The sequence below is a fragment of the Triturus cristatus genome, chromosome 11 (assembly GCF_964204655.1).
Source record: "Triturus cristatus chromosome 11, aTriCri1.1, whole genome shotgun sequence".
In the NCBI taxonomy this organism is placed as follows: domain Eukaryota; kingdom Metazoa; phylum Chordata; class Amphibia; order Caudata; family Salamandridae; genus Triturus; species Triturus cristatus.
In genome coordinates, this window is record NC_140594.1 from 970791068 (window position 1) to 970811075 (window position 20008).

The 20008-nt window shown below is 42.6% G+C and overlaps 1 protein-coding gene across 5 annotated transcripts in view; it reads right to left on the reverse strand.

The window, feature by feature from the left end:
• The window catches only part of LOC146785765 (phospholipid scramblase 1-like), a 935365-nt gene that overhangs the window by 162237 nt on the left and 753120 nt on the right, over nucleotides 1-20008 (reverse strand). For all 5 annotated transcript variants that reach the window (XM_085633613.1, XM_085633616.1, XM_085633615.1 and 2 more), the window contains one exon: nucleotides 998-1162. In XM_085633613.1, the coding sequence (XP_085489739.1) occupies nucleotides 998-1162 (165 nt within the window). The remainder of the gene's footprint in view (nucleotides 1-997; nucleotides 1163-20008) is intronic.

A 20008-nucleotide genomic window follows, 5' to 3' on the forward strand; every position in this document is an offset into this window, starting at 1 on the left:
ATGAACAAAAGGCTTCTCAATGCAAGTGATAGCGGCCATCTGTGACCGCCCGCATTGAGAAATCCGGCCGGGAGGTGGTCTGGAGTAAGATTTTCCTCGCTCGCAAACTTAACATTGGTGAGCACGAGCTGAGTTTTTTGGAACTCTGCATGCTACTTGGAGCGCAGAGTGGGAACAACTCTGCAAACTCCGCGAACGGAGCAGATTTTCATGCCCAGACCTAGAGCAGAGCGCATCTGAAGTATGGTAATGCTCCTGCTCCCATAAACTCTAAAAGATTACCTAACTCTGCATGATGCTAGGAAAAGGCTTTGGGAATTTGCCCCAAAGTTTATTCCATTGCCATACCTTTTTATGCTGATGGTAAGTGAGAATCTACCAGTAGGAGTTCTGATTACAACCTAAAATAGGTGGTTTTATGACTATACTTTGTCAATGTTTGCACAATACTATTGCTGATCAATTAGAGAATTCTGTAGGCCTGGGTGGTAAATTCCGTTCCGCTCACGGAATTTGCGTAATTTGGGTAATTTCGTGTTCCGCGGAGAACATTCCGCAATCCGTGGAATTGTTTGCTTGTTCGCTCTTTCAAAATGCATGTTCGCGAGATATTTCCCCCCGAGCACGCAAACAGCGTTCACGAACAAGAAAAAAGCACCGCGAACGGGCGGAACAAGCAGTTCCACATATTCGCGGAACTCCGCATGCTCGCGGAGATTTCTTACCATTTTGCGGAGCTTTGCGGAGCTTTGCGGATCTTTGCAGAGCGCGACAACGCAAATTCCGCCCACCCTTACATTTCTTTATTATTTAAAACAGTGCAATGATTTAAGTGATATTTGTAAAGACCTAACCTGCAAAAACAATCTACTTGAACACACTGCAAATAGTCAAACAGTAGCGTTAACTGGGAATCACTTGTTGCAGCTGTACAGTAATCATTCAATAAATGGTGTAGTGCTTTGAAGTTAAAAATAAACATTGTTTGATGACATACCTTGAATACAGCCTCTCCAATAGCGCAGGTGCCTATGATTTTCATGAGATTCTCCAAAGCTGCATTTTGAACCATGAATGTAGGCAAAAAGGGACTCCAGCTTTGAAAAATATGCCCAAGTCCTGATCCTCGTATGGCGCATAGTTCAGAATACCACACTTGCATCTTTAAGTAAAAAATAGAAAGCATTTGAAAATGGCATAGGTCTTCACAATCTAACACATATTTATGCTTATAGTGAACAAGCACAACATGTGAGCACCTATATTTTAAAAACAATATATATGTTTGAATATATAATCCTTCAGAACCATTGAAAATAACATTCCACTGTCCTGTTTTGCAATCCTACACAGTACTTAATAAGAGCCGGTGGTTTCCGGTGGTAGGCGCTGGAATGTATTCCTCCCTACTGGGACTCTTCAAATCATCACACATGTGTCAGGTCATAAAATTGTGCTGTCACTTCTATTCAAGTTCTGTCCACGGAGACCCAAACACAGATTATGTAACAGCAGAAACAATATCACCATGATGTGCATGAGCTTTAACGTCAATTGCAACTACTGCAGAAATTAAAAAACACATGTTGTTAACCATTAAGAAATTAATGTATTGGAACCAGCATATTGCTTGCCTCAATGCTAAACTGGACTCATAATTCACTTTCACTATTTGAAAAAAATCTAGACTGTATCTGTGGCTCAACTGGGACAGCCCACACATGTTAACAAGGTCTGCAGCATTCATGCACCAGTACCATTTATTTCTCTACCTGCTTCCCCCTGACTGTGCAGCTACTGTGCCACCCTACATAGTCTGTATGTGCCACAACAGGTAGATTACTACTTTGGGAGCCTGTTTCCTGCCCTGAGTCTTGGAGTGTCCACCCTGTGATGCGGCCACCTTAACGCCCCTATCTGGCTCTGTAGGGACTTGCTGAGGAGAGTGAGAGGAGGTCACTGACTTGTTGCAAGTAAAACCCAGGCCCAGATTCTACTCTCCCCAGTTTTGAGGTGAAATGGCAGATTTATGCATGCAGTTTGAGAACAATAATTAATGTTTTAATGACTTTTAAATGTGCATTTTCTGATGAGAATATGACCTGAAGACCATGTCACAACAAATCAAATAGTCTTTCAATAATACGTGGTCATTTCAAAGACAGAGGCTAAGACAAAACCAGTGCTCAAGACTCAGGAGAAGAGCTGAAACGCAATGCAAACTGTGGAAATAAGCGATCTGCCACATGTCTCACTGTGCAATAAAGTGCTTGAAATCAATATATATATAGATATATGTATATATATATATTCACTGGGAAAAAAACAATGGTTACCGGAACGTTATAGTTAGGAGATGGAATAAAAAAACTTAGAAATTCACTGAAAAAAACAAAGGTTATAGAGACGTTATAGTTAGGCTCAGGTTTCACTCATATAAAACCACTGAAATTCAGTAGTTAACCATAACTCACTACCCCGCAATGCATTGCTTATGACCTCACATATTTTATCACTCATGACATGGTCAGTGACATCACTCATGACATCTCAAATTACATCTCTGACTAAATCACTGATGACATCATCCAGTGTGTGTAATTATTTTCTAAGAGTTTATGATTATTAAACATATTTACTAAGCTATTGCATAAGTTAAAGTATATACTGTGTACTACTAGTGAGTGATACTACTTCTAACTTATGTTATGTGAGTGGCTATGTGACTGTGTGCATCTGTGTGTGAGTGGGTGTCTGAGTGGCTGTTTAGCTGAGCTAACTATAACTCACGCCCCCGCAGTGCACTGCTTAAGAACTCACATATTACATCACTCATGACATGGTCAGCAACATTACTAATGACATTTCTGATGACATCTCAAATGACATCACTGATGACATCATCCAGTGACTTAGTGTTTTTTTTTAGTTTATGAGTGTTAAATATATATACCAAGGTTTATTGGTGAATCAGTAGGTGTATGAGGGCCTGAGTTGATGATTTAGTGGGTGGGTGACTAACTGTATAAGTGGGTGATTAGGTGTCTCATTGAATGTATGGGTGAGTGACTGCTTGTGTGAATGTCTGCATCTATCTGTCAGTTGGTGTCTAAGTGGTTGCATGGGTGTGTGAGTGGGTACATATTCTGAGTTCAGGCATGCTAAACTTTACTTTCCTATCCTGTTCCAATGGTAAGTTATATTTATAAGGTATTTTAAGTAAGCCTTTCAATAGATGAAATACGAAATTGGTAGTATTTCACTATCAGGACATGCCACACACATCAAGGCATATCCTACCTGTCACATACACTGCACTCTGCCAACAGGGGTACATTGGGCCTAATTTAGGGGTGACGCACATGTAAGAAAAAGGAAGGTTAGGGCCTGGCAAGTGGCTGCACTTGCCAAGTGGATGTGACAGTACCAAACTGCGCACAGACACTGAAGTGGCAGGTCTAAGTTACCTTTACAGGCTGCTTATGTGGGAGGCACAATCAGTGCTGCAGGTCCACTAACAGCATTTGGTTTACAGGCCCTGGGCACACACAGTGCACTGTACTAGGGACTGACTAGTAAATAAAATATGCCAATAATGAACTCACCAATCCATAACAACAATTTACAGGGAGCACTTGCACTCTGGCACTGAACAGCAGTGGCAAAGTGACCAAAGCATCTAGACCAGCAAAAACGAAGTCCAACACACAAAATAACAGGCGACAAAGCCAAAAATACTGGTGAAACCCACACCAATGATGCCAGGTCTAACACTGACAATACCCACAGAGTTCGCTATCACACCTATCACATATTTTATGCATCTATGAGTAGGTTTGGGGGTTGATCGTTAACTGGGAGAAGTCTACATATGTACCACTGTCTGGTACAGCTCCCCTCCCAATGTCCACTGGAAGCCAGGTACTGGAGTGTGAAAGGCCCATTCTGCTGCCTAAGGATATGCATCTCATGTGTCTCACACATAGCCTGAGACTTGTACATAACCGGTGGCATACCCAGAGGGTTCTGGAAAACTTGGCTTCACTTGCTTTCAATTTATTAGGTAGGGTGGCACCTTTTGAAATGATAGTACTCCTCCATTTTCTTAATATACTCCAGAATTACCTGTTAATTATTGACCAAACATTCCTTTGATACTTACAAGCACTGTTATCATGGCTCCTAAGGGTGGGCAAGATTCCAAGAATCTCCTTCACCAATTGTGTGTTACAAGTCCACATGGGTGGCCTAGGTTTTCCAAACCTCAGATTACTATTGGGTAACACAAATGATTCTGATTGGTGACTGGCTGTTTGGAGCCTGGCACAACTCCTTGTTGTGCATAGAGGTATTGTCCTTCGAGAAACTGGGGACTCCATGAGTACTGTATGGAGGATCCTATTCGCACTTGCTCTCTCAGGTCACCAGACTCCCCCTTTTGCATTGGCTGATGGCACTCGCACAAGTCAATTGACTGGGCAAACTTACAACACAAAACCCTATGTGGATGGTGACTTGGTTAAAACCTACAGCACAGTTATTGAGATTCCGACAGTGGGACATGATCGGTATTTTTCAATGGTGAAAATTTAGAGGATTTAGATCACATTCTATCTTTTGAAAAACTAAGTGAAGAATTTCAACTCCACACATCCAAATTCTTAACATTTCTCTGCCTGCCCTTTCTTTGGACATGTAACAGCATGAGCTAGGGCACTGCTCAAATTCAACACACTTGAGGTGAAGGTGACCCAGGCAGAAAGGGTATTTCAAAACTATATCAATCTCTCATGCTAAATGCCCCTGATACCCTACATGGAGTGTGGGTGGCCTGGGAGGAAGATATTGGGAAGATGGAGGATTATGAAAAGCAGAATTCTAGGCTGGCAGCTCAGGTCTTGGCCATTCCGTCAAATTTATGACTGTTCCAATTTAATTATTTCCATACGATCTACTACAGCCAGAGAGGTCTAGAGAAGCCTATGGAAAATGGGTTAAATAAGCTTACAGAGTTGCCTTAAGAAGCTATCATACAGCTATAAAGGCAGAAAAAACATTTTTTACAAGAGGAAAAAATCTCTATAGCCTCAAATGGACCATGAGAGGTTTTTAAAATAGTGAAAGGTGTTTTATCACTTACTGTCTGTAAGGAGCCGGAGGACGCGACAAACCGGAAGTGTGGCAGCCCGACAAACGATGGACTACACAGACCGGAAACGGCCCGCGGTCTAGTGGTGCGTGGGAGGCGTGGTGATGGCAGGCAGGAACCTGAAATAGGGGAGAGCGGAACCAGGAAGACGGGCAGCAGCAGCGTGGAGGAGGAGCCCGGCGGAGGAGAGAAGACGGCGAAAGTACAGGCGACCAGGAGGGAGGAGGACAGCGAGCGCGGAAGGAGAGACGGAGGCGGCGAGGACGAAACCAGGAGGAGAGAGAGGGCCGAGACGGCAGGCGACCACGGAGAGAGCTACGGAGGACGCGGCCCCAGCAAAGAGAGAGAGTGCACTGCATCCAAGCCCGGCGGCCTAGAAAGAGGAGAGGACGCCCCGGGTCCAACCGCCGCGGCCCGCTTCACGGGTCGTGGCCTCAGGCAAGTGCCACTGCGGGGGTCTTTTTGGTGGGGCTGCTGGGGAGCCAGAAGTTAAATCACACGGAGACGGTAGCACAAAGCCCCACTCCCTCACCATCACTCCCCTTCCTACCCTCGGTTTCCCCTCCCTTTTTCCCACACGAACGACCGGTGAAGGTGGCACAAAACCCCTATATTGCGACCAGAGAGTCTAACCCAGACGTACCTCTCTTTTCTTTCTTTTTGGCTTCACCGGTTCTTGGACCTTCCCGAGAGAAAGAGCACCCCCTTTGCAGACAGAAAGAGGAAGACCAAAAACCACTACAAAGAAAAGGAAGGAGTTCTGGGGACGCTTATTCCCCTTCAAATCCCAGGCGGTGAACTGTTGCTTTCCGTGGAGACTACAATCCTTTACTTTTGTTTCCTTTGACTACAACCCTTGTTAGATGATACCTCCCTACTTCTGTGAGACGTAATAAAAGGGTCTATGAGTAGCAACTTCCTGACCCCGCCTGGTTTCTGTGCCGCGCCATAGGCCACTAGAAGCGAGATCCCTACACTGTCTTTCTCAGATGTTGTTTGATAAACGTTAAAAAAACTTTAGGGATAAAATCCATAAGATTCAGGCCAGTTGGATCAATTCCCCTATGTTGGATAAGTGTGAAGAACATATAGATTCCAGCTCGGACCATGTGCAATGCTCTCTGAATGTTTCTAACTCTCTCTCTTTGAAGAACTTGGAATCTATTATCCTGTGAATGGGGTCAGGATCGCCAGTGGACCATGTCCAACCTTCCTCCTAACTATAGTGATAGAGGTGGTAATCCAATTGTGAATATGCTCTTAAACTGCTCTATAACTGCCACAGTACCTTTCATTTGGAAGCAAGCTAAACATATTTCTCTTTTAAAGAAGTCTTCAGCAGACCCAGCTGTCCTTTGCAATTATCGACGTATTTCACTTCTTGGGTGATTTCCCAGTTCCTTGAGAAACTGATAAATAGACGGCTGTCAGACTACCTGTAGGCCAATAATGTACTTCGTATGAGTCAATCAGGATTTTGTCCTAGTTATAGCACTGAGACTGCACTGCTAGAAGTATCAGAAAACATTAAACAAACCCTGGATCAGGGGGGTGAGTAGCATTGATTTTATTAGACCCTTCAACGTCACTTGATACTGTGCAACATGTGCTCTGCTTACAGTGCCTTAAACATATTGGTATTGGTAGACTGGCTTTAGATTGGATAGTGTCTTTTTTAGAAAATCTTGGCCAATAAGTTTGGATGGCCCCTTTTTCATCTGAACCAAAAATGCTGGTGGGCGATAAACTCCATACACACCAGTGAAGTGCTCAGTGTGTGGCCCATTCTGCATTATACTAGTAACACAGATTTCTGGCAAAACTCCACCAACCAATGAGTGACAAAGTTTTTCTCACCCACAGCTTACCAATGGTAAGTTGGTAAGCGCGGGTGAGTATTGGCGACACCTAGCACAAATTTTAGCCATTGGGATGGCACCTGGCAAGAGTTTCTCAATGCTGGTGGGTGGTGATGGTGAGAAAGCTGAAGCTCAAGTTGTAAATCTACTCGAGAGGCAGCAAAGAAGCAGTGGCCTCTAATGCACCACATGTTGCTGTTTGCACAGATTTTAGAGTGTGGAACAAGCTCCGGCAACTAAAAATCAGCGTGATGTACCAATTCTGTTTACTCACTGAAGTCGGTGGAATCTCGCTGCGTTTTCATGTAAGTCAGAGAAAATCTGCAGAGTGAAACTCCACAAGTTCTGCCCACCCATAGCCAAAACCTCTCTCTATCAAATTAACTCAGGATACCTCCCTCAGCCCCACCCAATTAAAGATCTTAAAGGCCCCTTCAGTTGTAATGTGTTTCACTCATGGCCCATTGTAGTTTCCCTATGTTAGTCTAATTGTGCACATTGTAGGCTGCATTTTTTTTGCATTTATTACTGTATAAACACATTTGCTTTGAGCCACAATTTGTACAATTGCAGGTACAATTTGTAACTGCATATGTTTTTGTGTTCTGTTCTTTCCTGAGATTTAGTCTGAGCACCTTAGACAAGGTCAAATAACAATACCCCTTGTTTTTCTCTCTGGTCAGGCAGTAGTACAAAGACATAATCAGGCCTGGGCAGAGCTGGCGTAGTTGCTCTACGTGGAGCTCCACGGAGTTGGGCAAAAACATCCTAGAGCTCCACTCCGTGCCTCCACCCCCTCAATAAATATTTCTAAAACAAAAATGAAGGTAAAAAACACATTTACCTTTATTGTGGCATCTCCGGGCTGCCCTCCTCCTTGCCGTGGTCTCTTCTGCAGTGCTAACCGAAACCCCTGTGTCAGATGTACTTCATGGATAGGACTGTACACACAAGTGCAGTCTTACCATGATGTACGTCTGTCGTAGGGGATTCTGCACAAGAGACCACGGCGAGGATGAAGAGGGCAGCCTGGAGATGCCACGATAAAGGTAAGTGTGTTCTTTACCTTAATTTTTATTTTTATTTTAAAAATATTTATTGAGGGGGTGAAGGCGGGGAGGGCCCAAGGCAGAACTCCGCTCCGCTGCGGAGTCTGAGTTTTGCATAAACTGTGCGTTCTCAGCGGAACGCGGAGTATGCAAAAATACGCACACTCCGCCAGTGGAGCGGAGTTCTCTGCCCATGGTTAGACATAATATGAGAGTGCAGCTGCTGTTTATAAACACACCTCTTGTCATATAGCTGAGTACAGGAGTTTTAAAACAGACAAACTGAGAACAAAGGTACTGAATTAAGATTCATGCATCGGCTGAGATGCAGAAAGTCCATCGATGTATGCTAAGGTATGGGGTCCACCAATAATCCAAGAGATCTTTGATATATATTCATCTAGCTTTATTAGGAAGGGGGTTAAATGCTAATATGTCTTAAAACATGACAGAGCTTTTTATGGTATATGGTTTGTTATCCATGCTAGCAATATTTTTTATATGCATTTGTTTTCTTATTGTGGCGCAAAGACTACTTCAGTAGTTTAAATACATTTTATAAACTATCTTCGTGTTTCTGGTTTATCCTATTGTGGACGAGTGAGAGAGTGAAAGGGAATGTTCCGTCACCACGATCCTTGGGAGCATTGAGAGGGTTGTGTTCTGAGATGCCAACTGACTTGTCTCTCTGGTAAGGTTAAGAGGGCAAGTGGGGCACTATAGCTAGTTGGACCTAGATACTGAGGTGGTATGGTGGCTCAGTCCCTACCTGCCAATGTTCTATGGTCCCAAGCAGAATTCTGTTCCCAAGCAGAAGCCCTGCAACATGGCGCCTCCAATGTTTTGGTCTGATACTTATTAGCGGGCACCCTGAGTTGTGCTTATGCTTGTCCACAAAACCATCACACCTTTTATCAGAGTCATCCATGGTGTTAGGGACTCATCCTTCACAGTTTTGACGGACCATATAGTTCAGTTGGTTTTTCAAGCTTGAATATTAAAAGGTTTCTATCCATTTTGTGCTATACTTTGAATCTGTTGTAAATTACTTATGGCGTAACTTATCGATATTGTGGCCAACTGCCGGCCGGCAGTATATGCACTTTTAGCACAACATGGAGTTCATAATGCGGGCGCTTCTGTCATTTTTGTAGCATAAGTGATTGCAGTATTCTGTTTTGAGTTTGTTTTACTCTTGAGTCACCTTCCTGGCTCTGGAAGCTAAATCTAACACTTTTCATGAATACTCAATTGTCCAAGCACCTGCTGCATATAGACCTTATGCACTTATTGAAATTCCTCTTACGGCTTGGGAATACCAGACCTGGTTTAATGGCGCCCTCCCCATGTTCCTACACCTGTTCAAATGAGTCCTCTCAACAGTGAAGGGGCTATATGGCTAGTATTAGCTGGTTACACACTCTACACTGATCTCGGTGCACTTAATCTCGTACAAACTGGTGGATTGTGCAATGTACTCGTAGTCTTATAAAGACATATTATGCAATTTATTTTGTGTATGTTATTAGCTGGTGCAGCTACAGTTGGCCTGAAAGCACAAGCCAAGTTGCCTGCAGCACCTGTTATCAGTCCTGTAATTATTCATTCAGTTATGGGAAAAAGACCCACTAATTGTGAAGAAATACCATTTCGGATTGCCCCAAAAATCGATCAACTCAAAGCTGTGTTTCACCTTATGGGTTCACAGGACAGGCAAAGGATTTTATCTATGGGCTTACCCACTTGCTTGGTTCCCACTATAGCTGACTGCAACACCTGGGGGACTATTTTTGCCGCAGTTTATACTCTTTGTCATGGCACTCCATTGATGGCCATTCTACCGCACATCCTCAAACAACTACAGAATGAGTATGGGGCAGGTCCTGCACTCGATCTGGGGATAAAAAACGTATGGGTAATGTTCCCGTTGTCTCTGAAATGATTATTTCTAATGTTAAAGGTGAAGCAGCATCTTTGGCTATATGCTAATGACTTGTCACAGTGGCAGTTGCTGAACGTGAACTTCATTTGCCAGTTATTATTGCTAATGTGTATACGTCCTTAGTTTGGGGACCAGAGTGTCAGTACCACCACCTGGCAAGCCTAGCTCTGACAAGGATGAAAAACAGAAAGGTAGGCAACGTGGAGGTACCCCACCCCTGGAGTCCTCTGAAAGACAATAAGGTTTTTGTGATCATACTACTATTAGGACTCCAGACGGGTATCAGGTCCCTGATACACGTTCTCCTCGTTCCTTTTAGGAATCATCTGACCAGCAGTACGACAGAGAAGGCTGTCAAGAGCAGTATGTGAAACCAAAAAAGGAGACATAACGCGCATCTGACGTGAAGATTGAGAAGGAGGACAGACCTCCTTCATATAAGCCCCCTTTTCAGAAGAAGAAAGTTGCAGATTTAAGTGCTAAATATGCTGCAGATGGGGAGAACCCTCTACCTGAAGAGAAGTTGGGTGATGGCTCTCCTCGACAGTGTGGCAGAAGTGACCATAAGATGCCGGACTCTCTGCCAATTCGATAATGAAAGCAACTGAAACATTTGTTACAGTTGAAACCGCAGATACCCTCATAGTCCCTCCAGACAGATTACGGGGCATATGTATCAAGCATGCATTTTGCGATTCCCAAATAGCGAATTTTACCGATTCGCTATTTGGGAATCGTAAAATGCCACGCATGTAGGAATCGCAAAACAAATTGCGATTCCTACACATTCCTTATCTGTGACTCGCAAATTGCGAATCGCAAATAAGGAATTGCTTCCCATTTATTCCTATGGGCCTAGAGGCCCATAGGAACCAATGGAAATTGCATGCACAAATTGCGAGTACCAAATAGGTATTCGCAAATTGCGCATGCAATTTCAAGGGTGCCAAAAGGACACCCTGATGCACCCCTGAAAGTGCAATTCAAAAACATGTTGCACACACACATGTCCCAATGGCATGTTTGTGTGGAACATAGAACTTTGAGAAAGTGCACTTTTGTGCATTTTTCTAGTTTTCGCAAATTACCATCAACTTTAAGTTGATGTTAATTTGTGTTTCTTAAAAGCAAAATCACTATATTTCTTTTGTTGCATTGCATTTAGGGAATCGCAATTTGCGATTCTGTAAATACAATTGCAATTCTAGTAATCGCAAAATTTTGGAATTACTTAAATAGCAACTTTTGCATTTGGGATGATCCATCCCAAATGCAAAAATTGCGGTCGCAAAGGGGCAGATTCTTAAAATCTGCTCCTTTGTGACCGCAAAATACAATGATGCAGGTGCCCCTACATCTTTTAGATATTTAAATTGAAGGTTATATTAAACGTACCATTAAAGCAATCTTCTGGTACAATTTAACTACGTCTTATGACCTTCTCTTGGCAGAGGCCGATTGGCCCCCAACTTTTGTGCTTGCATCCCACCAGGGTCAGGACGTCATTTTACCTTCCTTTTCGCATCTCGGCACTGATGAGGTAAAACATGTAAATGCATTTGAAGGAGCCCTTGCATTGGACCCTGCACTTCATCATAATCATACTGGTTAGGAGAGGTATTCCCCTTTTCATGTTATTCCATTACAATCCACACCTCAGGTACAACCACAGTGTCCTATTAAATGGGATGCTAAAGCACCGGTTAAAGACATTCTTACCCAACTAGTGTACCAGGGAGCAATTGAACTGTGTGTCGCAAAGGAACAATCCTCTTTTTCCTTTTCTGAAATCAGATCATTCATATTGTATAGTGTTAATTTATAGATACTTGAACATTCATACACGCACGTTTGCAGTACAAAAAACACACAGTACGGCACTCATTAATAATGTTATCTGTAAAAAATTCAAGACCACCATGGATATATCCAATTTTTTTTTCAGTCCCAATTTGGCTCATGGGAGCCATGACTGGTCTGTGGTTAGCGCCTTAGGTTTTCAGACGCGCCATATACAATTTCCTATGGGCTATAAGAATTGTCCAGGAGTATTTACAGTATGAATTGTGTTCATTATTAATGACTTCGACTCTGACGCTCTGTCCTATGTAGATGTTATCTACTTTATGGATAATGAATTGAATTCTCGTTTAGCGAGAGTAGATTGCATAATTTTGGTATTTGCTGAACTTAGTCAAAAGTTCAACTTTGGAAAAATCTAATATCGCCTTTCTAAGTGTCCTGCTCTTAGGATATGAACATACACATGAGGAAAAGAGGCTTGCCCCTCATTTTCTGAAGAAGTGTGCACAGTTACAGACTCCAAATACACTTAGAAAATGTTACAAACCCCCCTAAGATTTTTGAATTTTGGTAGGACCTACATACCTGACTATGCACAATGTATCAAACCTCTTCATGCTTTGATACGTCCTGATTTTTCTCCTCCTTGCTGGACAGCTGATCAGACAGAGGCTCTCCGATATTTACAATCTGATTTGCATGAAACATGGCACTTGCATACATGCATCAATACCAAGAACTTAGTCATTCGTGTCATACCAGGTACAATTGGATTTACATATGTATCTATTAATGAGGGTGAAACGATGCCCACTGCATATAAATCATATTTATATTCCACTGCAGATATGCCTTTTGCTTCTACTGAAAAGATACGGACTGCTGAGCTGATGACTTGTGCAAGGAAAGTGCATTATTGTTGTTTTTCCTGTGCCAGCCATAGAGGCTATACCAAAGCTAATATTCCTAATGCTAGGGCCCTCCATACCCGATGGATACAATGGGCTATGTCCTTGACAACGATGGAAGTTGACTTCATCTTTGACTCTACTTTGCAAATACAGGAATTTTTGCAGTATGAACATGTTTATCCTTTGCCTTAGAATAATCAAGGGAGAATGGATCACTTGTCCTGTTTTTGCCAGGGACTAAAGGTTTTCTAGTCTAAAAAACCCTCATACACGTAATGCTTGTTGTAGCAGTATATCTTTATTATCCGCTTGGTCTATTACGTGAGCAGCATCATCATTGGGTCTTATTTGTGCTTACCTCCACCAGGAGGGAGACCAACTGGTTATTCGCAGTAGTGATCAGGAATAGTGAGATTGAGGGTAGGTGAACTTAGATTTGCCTCCAGTACCATGGTTTGGATTTATTCTGTCAGCGGTGGGGCAAGGTTAAAAAGAAGTTTCGGTGCTTAAATAGAAGGGCTACTGTTCTATGGCAACTATGTAAATAGGTGAGTGGTCAGGCGGTCGATATGTTTCAGCCCATGGGGTGCCCAATCGGGTCGGAGGGCTTTCTTCAGGACCGGGTGTGCAAATCACTACTGTGTGACCTGCGCAGGTAAGTCATTGCACTTACCCCTCTTTTTAGGGCATCAGGTTATGCGCTGTTTTGTTAAGGGTCAGTTGTACCTATAACTTTGTCAGGGCCTCAATGGGCTCCCTCGGAAGGCGTGCGGAGTAAGCGTGCTTCTACAGTGAAAAGTCCATCTAGTGGCTCGTTTCCTCTCTGACTGACGTGCTCCGGTATTTTCACTAGAGTGTCTTGTCCAGCGCAAACACATCTATACATTTCTAAAAATGTTTGGCTGTATGTTTTTGGATCACTGCGGTCCACTGATTGCAGATACTGCCTTCAGACATATCTTGGTTGCAGTTGATTTCTGGTCAAGATTTCTCTGGGTTTGACCGCAGCGCTCGGCTGATGACAGAACCAATATTAAAGACTTGGAGGTCTTTATCCGTATCCATGCCTGTTGTGCATTCCATTCAGACAAGGGTCTGGCTTTCGCATCTGAAGTGTACTGTGATTTGCTGATGTCCATGGGCGTACAAGTGCATTATTCTTCTCGTATAGACCAGAGTGTCATTTAATTGTGAAGAGAATGAACGGTGACTTTAAGCAGCCATTAATGGCTAGGGTTTTAGGTACAAGGCATGGTTGGTTCAACCATCTCTATGGGGTCCCAAAAATCACCTAATACACTTCCTAAAAGATCTGTGGGTGGGCAGACCCCATACCATGTACTTTTTGGCATCTAGATGTACATTTCACACCTTGACGTCCTAGAAGTTGCGTCAGCTGCCACAGCCTTTGATGAAGATGGCCATTGTGCTGCCTTAAAGGACCTACAAAAGTTCCATCATACTCAGGATCACAAACAATTGCCTGCATATCTATCTTCAAATGCTGAGGAACAAATTCCAGTCTCTGGCTGGCTTTCAAAAGTTGGAGATCTGGTTTGAGAAAAGATGGCAGTCGAAAAGGAATTAGGCCCTACGTACTGTGCTCCTGTTCCAGTCCTTGGCCTACAAGGTACTTGAACTGTGCATTAGCCACTGCGTCTTGATACAAAGACCAACACTTCATCTCTATTGAACATGTCAAACCACATCAAGTGGCTGTTACTTTATAGTATGCTGCGGAGTGTGCATACCCTTTTGCAAGACTTTTCATTACAGCCCAAGAGCACCACCAATGCTGACACTCCCCAGCTAGGTGGGAGGCTGACACCTCCTCTGACAACCTATAAAACATGGTACCTGTTTCTACTATTACATCTTCCACAACAAATGTCATTTATACAGATCCACCATTGTCAAATCCTTCTGAATTGGATTTTTCAAGCCCTACTCCAGAGTCACAGCCGTTCCAGTGACTGATGGAATAGTTTGGGATAAAGTTATTTTCAATATATTTGGTTCTATGGCGATCCTGCAGATACCATATGAGTTCAAAGTTTCTATGGGTGATGTAATAGTATCTAGGTTACATTCGGATGATTGGGATGTTGACACTGTAAATTTCATTCTTTCTGAATTACAGTATTATACAGTTTTTGAATCAGAGGACTTTTATCTTAATTATGCTAACTATGCCGATAGGATCTGTTATCATCAATATGGGCATCGTTTTCTGCACAGAGCCAGTAGTCACCACCCTTATTTTAATTACACACAGTGGGAACATGGTCCAACTCCCTCCCCAAAAAACAAAAGGACAAATTTACATATTTTACAGTATATGACACCTCGGACACCATGTCATTTTATTTCAAATTAATTCCCACTTCACTCATTCAGACTAAGCTTATATATACGTCTTCGTTTGTCAGCCAGTTACACCCTAAGGGTTATGATTACTGGAAGAAGACAATTGATTTGAAGTTGATTTGGGGAACAAAGTCCTGGCAGGTTCGGGGCACAGAAACCATATTTTGAGCCTGTTTAATTCCCACACAAATGATTTTCTTGAATAAAACGATCCAGCAGTCTACCTGCCTGGGATTGAAAAAGATTAACCCTTTCGATGCGCATGACGGAGCGGTTCCGTCATGCGCATCGGTCACGCTGTGGGGATGACGGAACCGCTCCGTCACGGCCCCGCCCGCGCAACGAACCTTCAGCACAGGGCGGTAATCCGCGCCGCGCTGAAGGGGTTAAAGAAGCAAATGATAACTGGCAAAATCTTACAAATTATACAGAAGAAAAATTCAATAATTTGCAAACTGGTACATTTAATTCCTCATTTTTAAGTCCTGGTGGGTGGTTGTTGTGGCCAGTTGACACAAATGATTGTCATGCTCGATTTTTCAATTTCACACCTAGATTCAAATCAAACAGACCGGGTCCCCGATACTCCCAATCACAACATTCTAATATTGCTACCACCTATTCAGTGGGAAAGTTATGTCAACAATGTTTGGAACATTAGACACTATCAGCAGTGAAACAACATCTTTCTCTACTGACTGAAGACATACATTTGTTAGATTTTCTTTTAGGTCCTAAATCCCCACGTTCTAAAAGATTTATATATGCGACTTATAATGAAATTTGGAAATTATTCCAGATGGAAGCTGTTGAATGCTTGAAACAAATTGAGAAAGCTAATTTGGAATAAGTGCTTGCTGTTGTTGATAATAGTATTAATATGCTGTCATCTCGTATTTACAATTTAAACAACATTGTGTTCTTTGTTATTGATATTGTGCACAGTGACATGTCAACGTTGTTTCATGGGCAGACTCAGCTCAGATCTATTATGGTGTTTAGCTGGACGCTTCAATCACTCAAAAATGGGTGCGCTCATTGGCATTATTTTAATTGCACAGATTTTGCCTTTTAATTAACATGCAAACAACAACTGATGGCCATGAAGGACGTAACATACACAATGCTACATTCAGAAAAATTAGAACAACTTCCATTCAATATTTCTGAAACACCTTCGGCAGTGTGATTAATAAACAATATTATTTCCCTGCCTATCTCAACATTTCAGTTTACCACTTGCATGAAACATTTTTTTGTGAGTAGATATGAACCTCTTGGAAGCAGCTTCATTCATGAATTATGGTCACTCCCCTTTACATATTGTTGTGAGCACACTAATAATTGTGTGATTGGGCAAGCAAGCTACAACCATGTCCATGTGATAACTCGTCGCCTCAATCGCACACTGTTTTATTTTGTAAATGCTATATTGAGATAAGAAAGACGTGAATTCAATTTTACGGAAATGGGGACTGAGACAATGCCACCCTGCTTTTATTAACCCCTTCCCCGCTCATGACGGAACCGTTCCGTCATGAGCCACGGTTGCCGTGTGCTCATGACGGAACGGTTCCGTCATGACACGACCGTTGGCGGCCGCTCCGCCTATGCGGCGCTGTTTCCCCGCCTGTGCGGGGGGACAACGCAAATGGGCGGAGTCATGACGGAACCGTTCCGTCATGAGCACAGCTCAACCGTGGCTCATGACGGAGCGGCTCCGTCATGAGCACAGGCCCACCGCGCTGCCCCCCTGCCCCCCCCAGCACTGCAGCGGAATGTCCGCAGCAGCGAAGGGGTTAAACTCCAGTTTTTAGAAAATGAACACGTTGCTTGAAGGATATCCATGTTTCTTAAAAAAACTCTCCACCAGAGAAAGAGTATTGTTTTTCAGGACTGAATACATGTATTTTTCATTAACTCTTATCCAATTTTAAATATGAGATATATTTTAGAGAAACATTTTTTTATCTGGATATTGCATTTAAATTCTCTGATGAAAATGTCTTGTATTTTATCTGTGCTGTTTATGATTGTTATATCGAAATAAAGCTTTGTTCTGATTCTGATTCTGATAAAGATTGAATAGAAAAGGGGTGAGTACGGACCCCTGTCAAACCCCTTTTTCTATTCTAAATGGGCCAGTACAATCTCCTTTGATACCGAACCATATCATTGCATAGCTATTCGAGTATAGATGTCTTAGGAGATCAATAATTGTAGAATCGATACCCATTGAACTCATCACTGACCACAGTTTCGCATTAATAATGCAGTCAAAGATGACGATAAGTCAACGAATACTGTGTACAAATTGCTCTCTTTAATGCATGCCCATTTGCCCAGTAGCAAGTTCAAGTTAATAGCTTGCTCTGTAGTGCCAATACCCTGGTGGAATCCACATTGTAGGTTGGAGACCATGTTATTGCTGTCTCCCCAGCTTTGTAACCTGTCTAAAAGTATCTGACCCACCACCTTTACTAATGAGTCAAGTAGGGAGATCGGTCTGTAGTGCGATGGACACATTTGTTCACCTTTTTTAAATATAGGTACAATTTGAGACTCTGCCCAGGTCGAAGGAAACCCCGTACATTGGTAAGATCTAAAGACATTAGTATGGAGGGGAGCCCAAAGATCAGAATTTGCCTTAAATAAATCGATTGGGACGCTATCTGGCCCAGGGGCTTTGTTTCCCCTACTAGATCTAATAGCAAGGGAAACATTTTCCAAAGTGAAGTTTAGAGCGACCCAATAAGGTACGGGGGCAAGCATCTGTGGGGCAACGTCTGTACTTAACACTGGATGATAATTTACACTAGTTCCATTAGACGAATAGAGAGCAGAGAAGTGTCTTACCCACTCTTCCTCAGTCACAGCAATCCCAATTTTGGGTATGTCAGTATTACTGAGGAATGGGGAATTAACCACATGCCAAAATGCAGTGGTATCATTACTTCAGCTAGCCTCGTGCAATTTCTCCCACATTTCCTCTTTTATTGTTTTCTTGCGATTTTTTAAAGTGAGCCTATATTCCCTCCTCCAATACCGAATCTCCTCAGTGTTTCTAGGCTTTTTCTTCAATTCTCCGATACGTTTTTTGTGGGTCTTACTAAATACTTGATGAAACCATCCCTTTCTTTTTTCTGAACCTGCCTTCTGCCATGATAACAACCCTGCCTTAATGGCATTCGTTATTTGTCTGAAGGATTCCGTAATAGCGGAAGCCTCCTTTAAAATATCCAGGCAAACATTAAAGGCACTTTTATGTTTCTGAATTAGATTCCCTAAAAAGTCAGTTGGGTTAACCATTGACCAGTGTAATGCAAATCTGTTGGTTCAGGAGAGCTCAATCTTCTCCACGGCAAAGGTACGGGAAAGAACCCTCTGCTCATTTACTAGTCCTAGGTTTAGCGCAAGGCTCTGGGGTAATGATCACTTAGGACACAATCATGTAGGGTGAAATTGCCAATGTAAGTTGAATAACAAATTGGGAAGAGTAAGAAGTCTATAACACTTTTACCCATGGTGCCATTAAAGATACAGGGTACAAACTAGCCAAGCTCATTACAAAAGCCTAGATCATATTTAAAAATGTGCTTGGTGAGCTTCCTACCACACTCTGAGTGTACAAAGTGGGTGGCATCCCCATTTGTTGGTGAAGACAAACCACACAACGATTTTGAAGAAAAATTACATACTTGGATATGAAAATCCCCCACTTAAGAGTATTACTTCCTCCCCAGCCCCCTGCAGGAGAATGGTGTCCAGGTCATTTTCAAGGGAGGATAGTATGGCCAATATATCAGAGCTGCAAACATTATTATAAAAATTTACTAAACACACCATGAGCCGTCCCGAAAGAACGATGCTAACAATTTGATAAAAATAACTACTGGCGCTAAGTTTTACAGAAAGGGAAGATTGTTTGTTCGATACATACGTACAGAGACCGCCACTATTTCTACCGTGCCTGGATAGAATAGCCAGCAAGTTATAGGGTTTAAAGCCATTTAGATGACAAGGATCTATAACCCATGTTTCTTGTAGGCAGACTATAGAGACATTATGTTTTTGCCGGAATACTAGTAGGGCCTGTTATAGTTTGCACAGAAGGTGACAAGGGCATTACATTGTCAGGGCAGGGATCTAACTGTAAGTTCGTATCAAAAATGGGGTGCCAGGTCTCTGCATTGGAGTGGCCTTAGATGGATTATTCTTTAGTCAGTCTACCCCAGCAAGATTTGAGAGGGTGTCAAATCTATTAGAAGTGGGGAAAGAGAATGGAAGGGGAATTTGTATAATTTGCCCCAACAGTTTGGACTAAATGGTTCAGTGTGCCCAATGTTGGGGAACAAAGTGGGGTCAATACATTCAGTTGACTACTACATTGTATAGGGGGTTTGTAGAAGGATCCAAGCGGGAGGACCGTAATTTGCTCTTCGTTTAAATGCAGGGACTTGAACCTGCCCAGTATATCATTAACCAGTCTCTGAGGTTTAAATGAGAGAACTATACAATCACCCACAAACACTTTGGAGTCTCTACCAATCCAACCTACCCGTCTAGCCATTTTAAAATCTGCAAAAAGTGTGCCTTCAACCCCACTTTAGAATTTAGCCAGTTAAGAGATTTATTCCTTAGTGACTCCCATGTTTCATGCAGGGGGGACTCTATTGGTGGAACGTTAGCCAAAATAACCACAGAAGGAGTAACATCTGGTGGCAAACCTAGTCTATCCCTGGCTACAGTAGGATGTTTGGGAGTTCTGCAATCAACATACATGTTAGATTTGGGGATTAATGAGGTCTCCTTATTTGTGACACCCCTCATATCTGTAGCCGGGATATCTGTCTGTTTTTGAGGTACTGCCCTAGTGGCGTTCCTATTATGTTCCGGTATTTAGAATAGTTTGTAAAGTTTGTAAATCT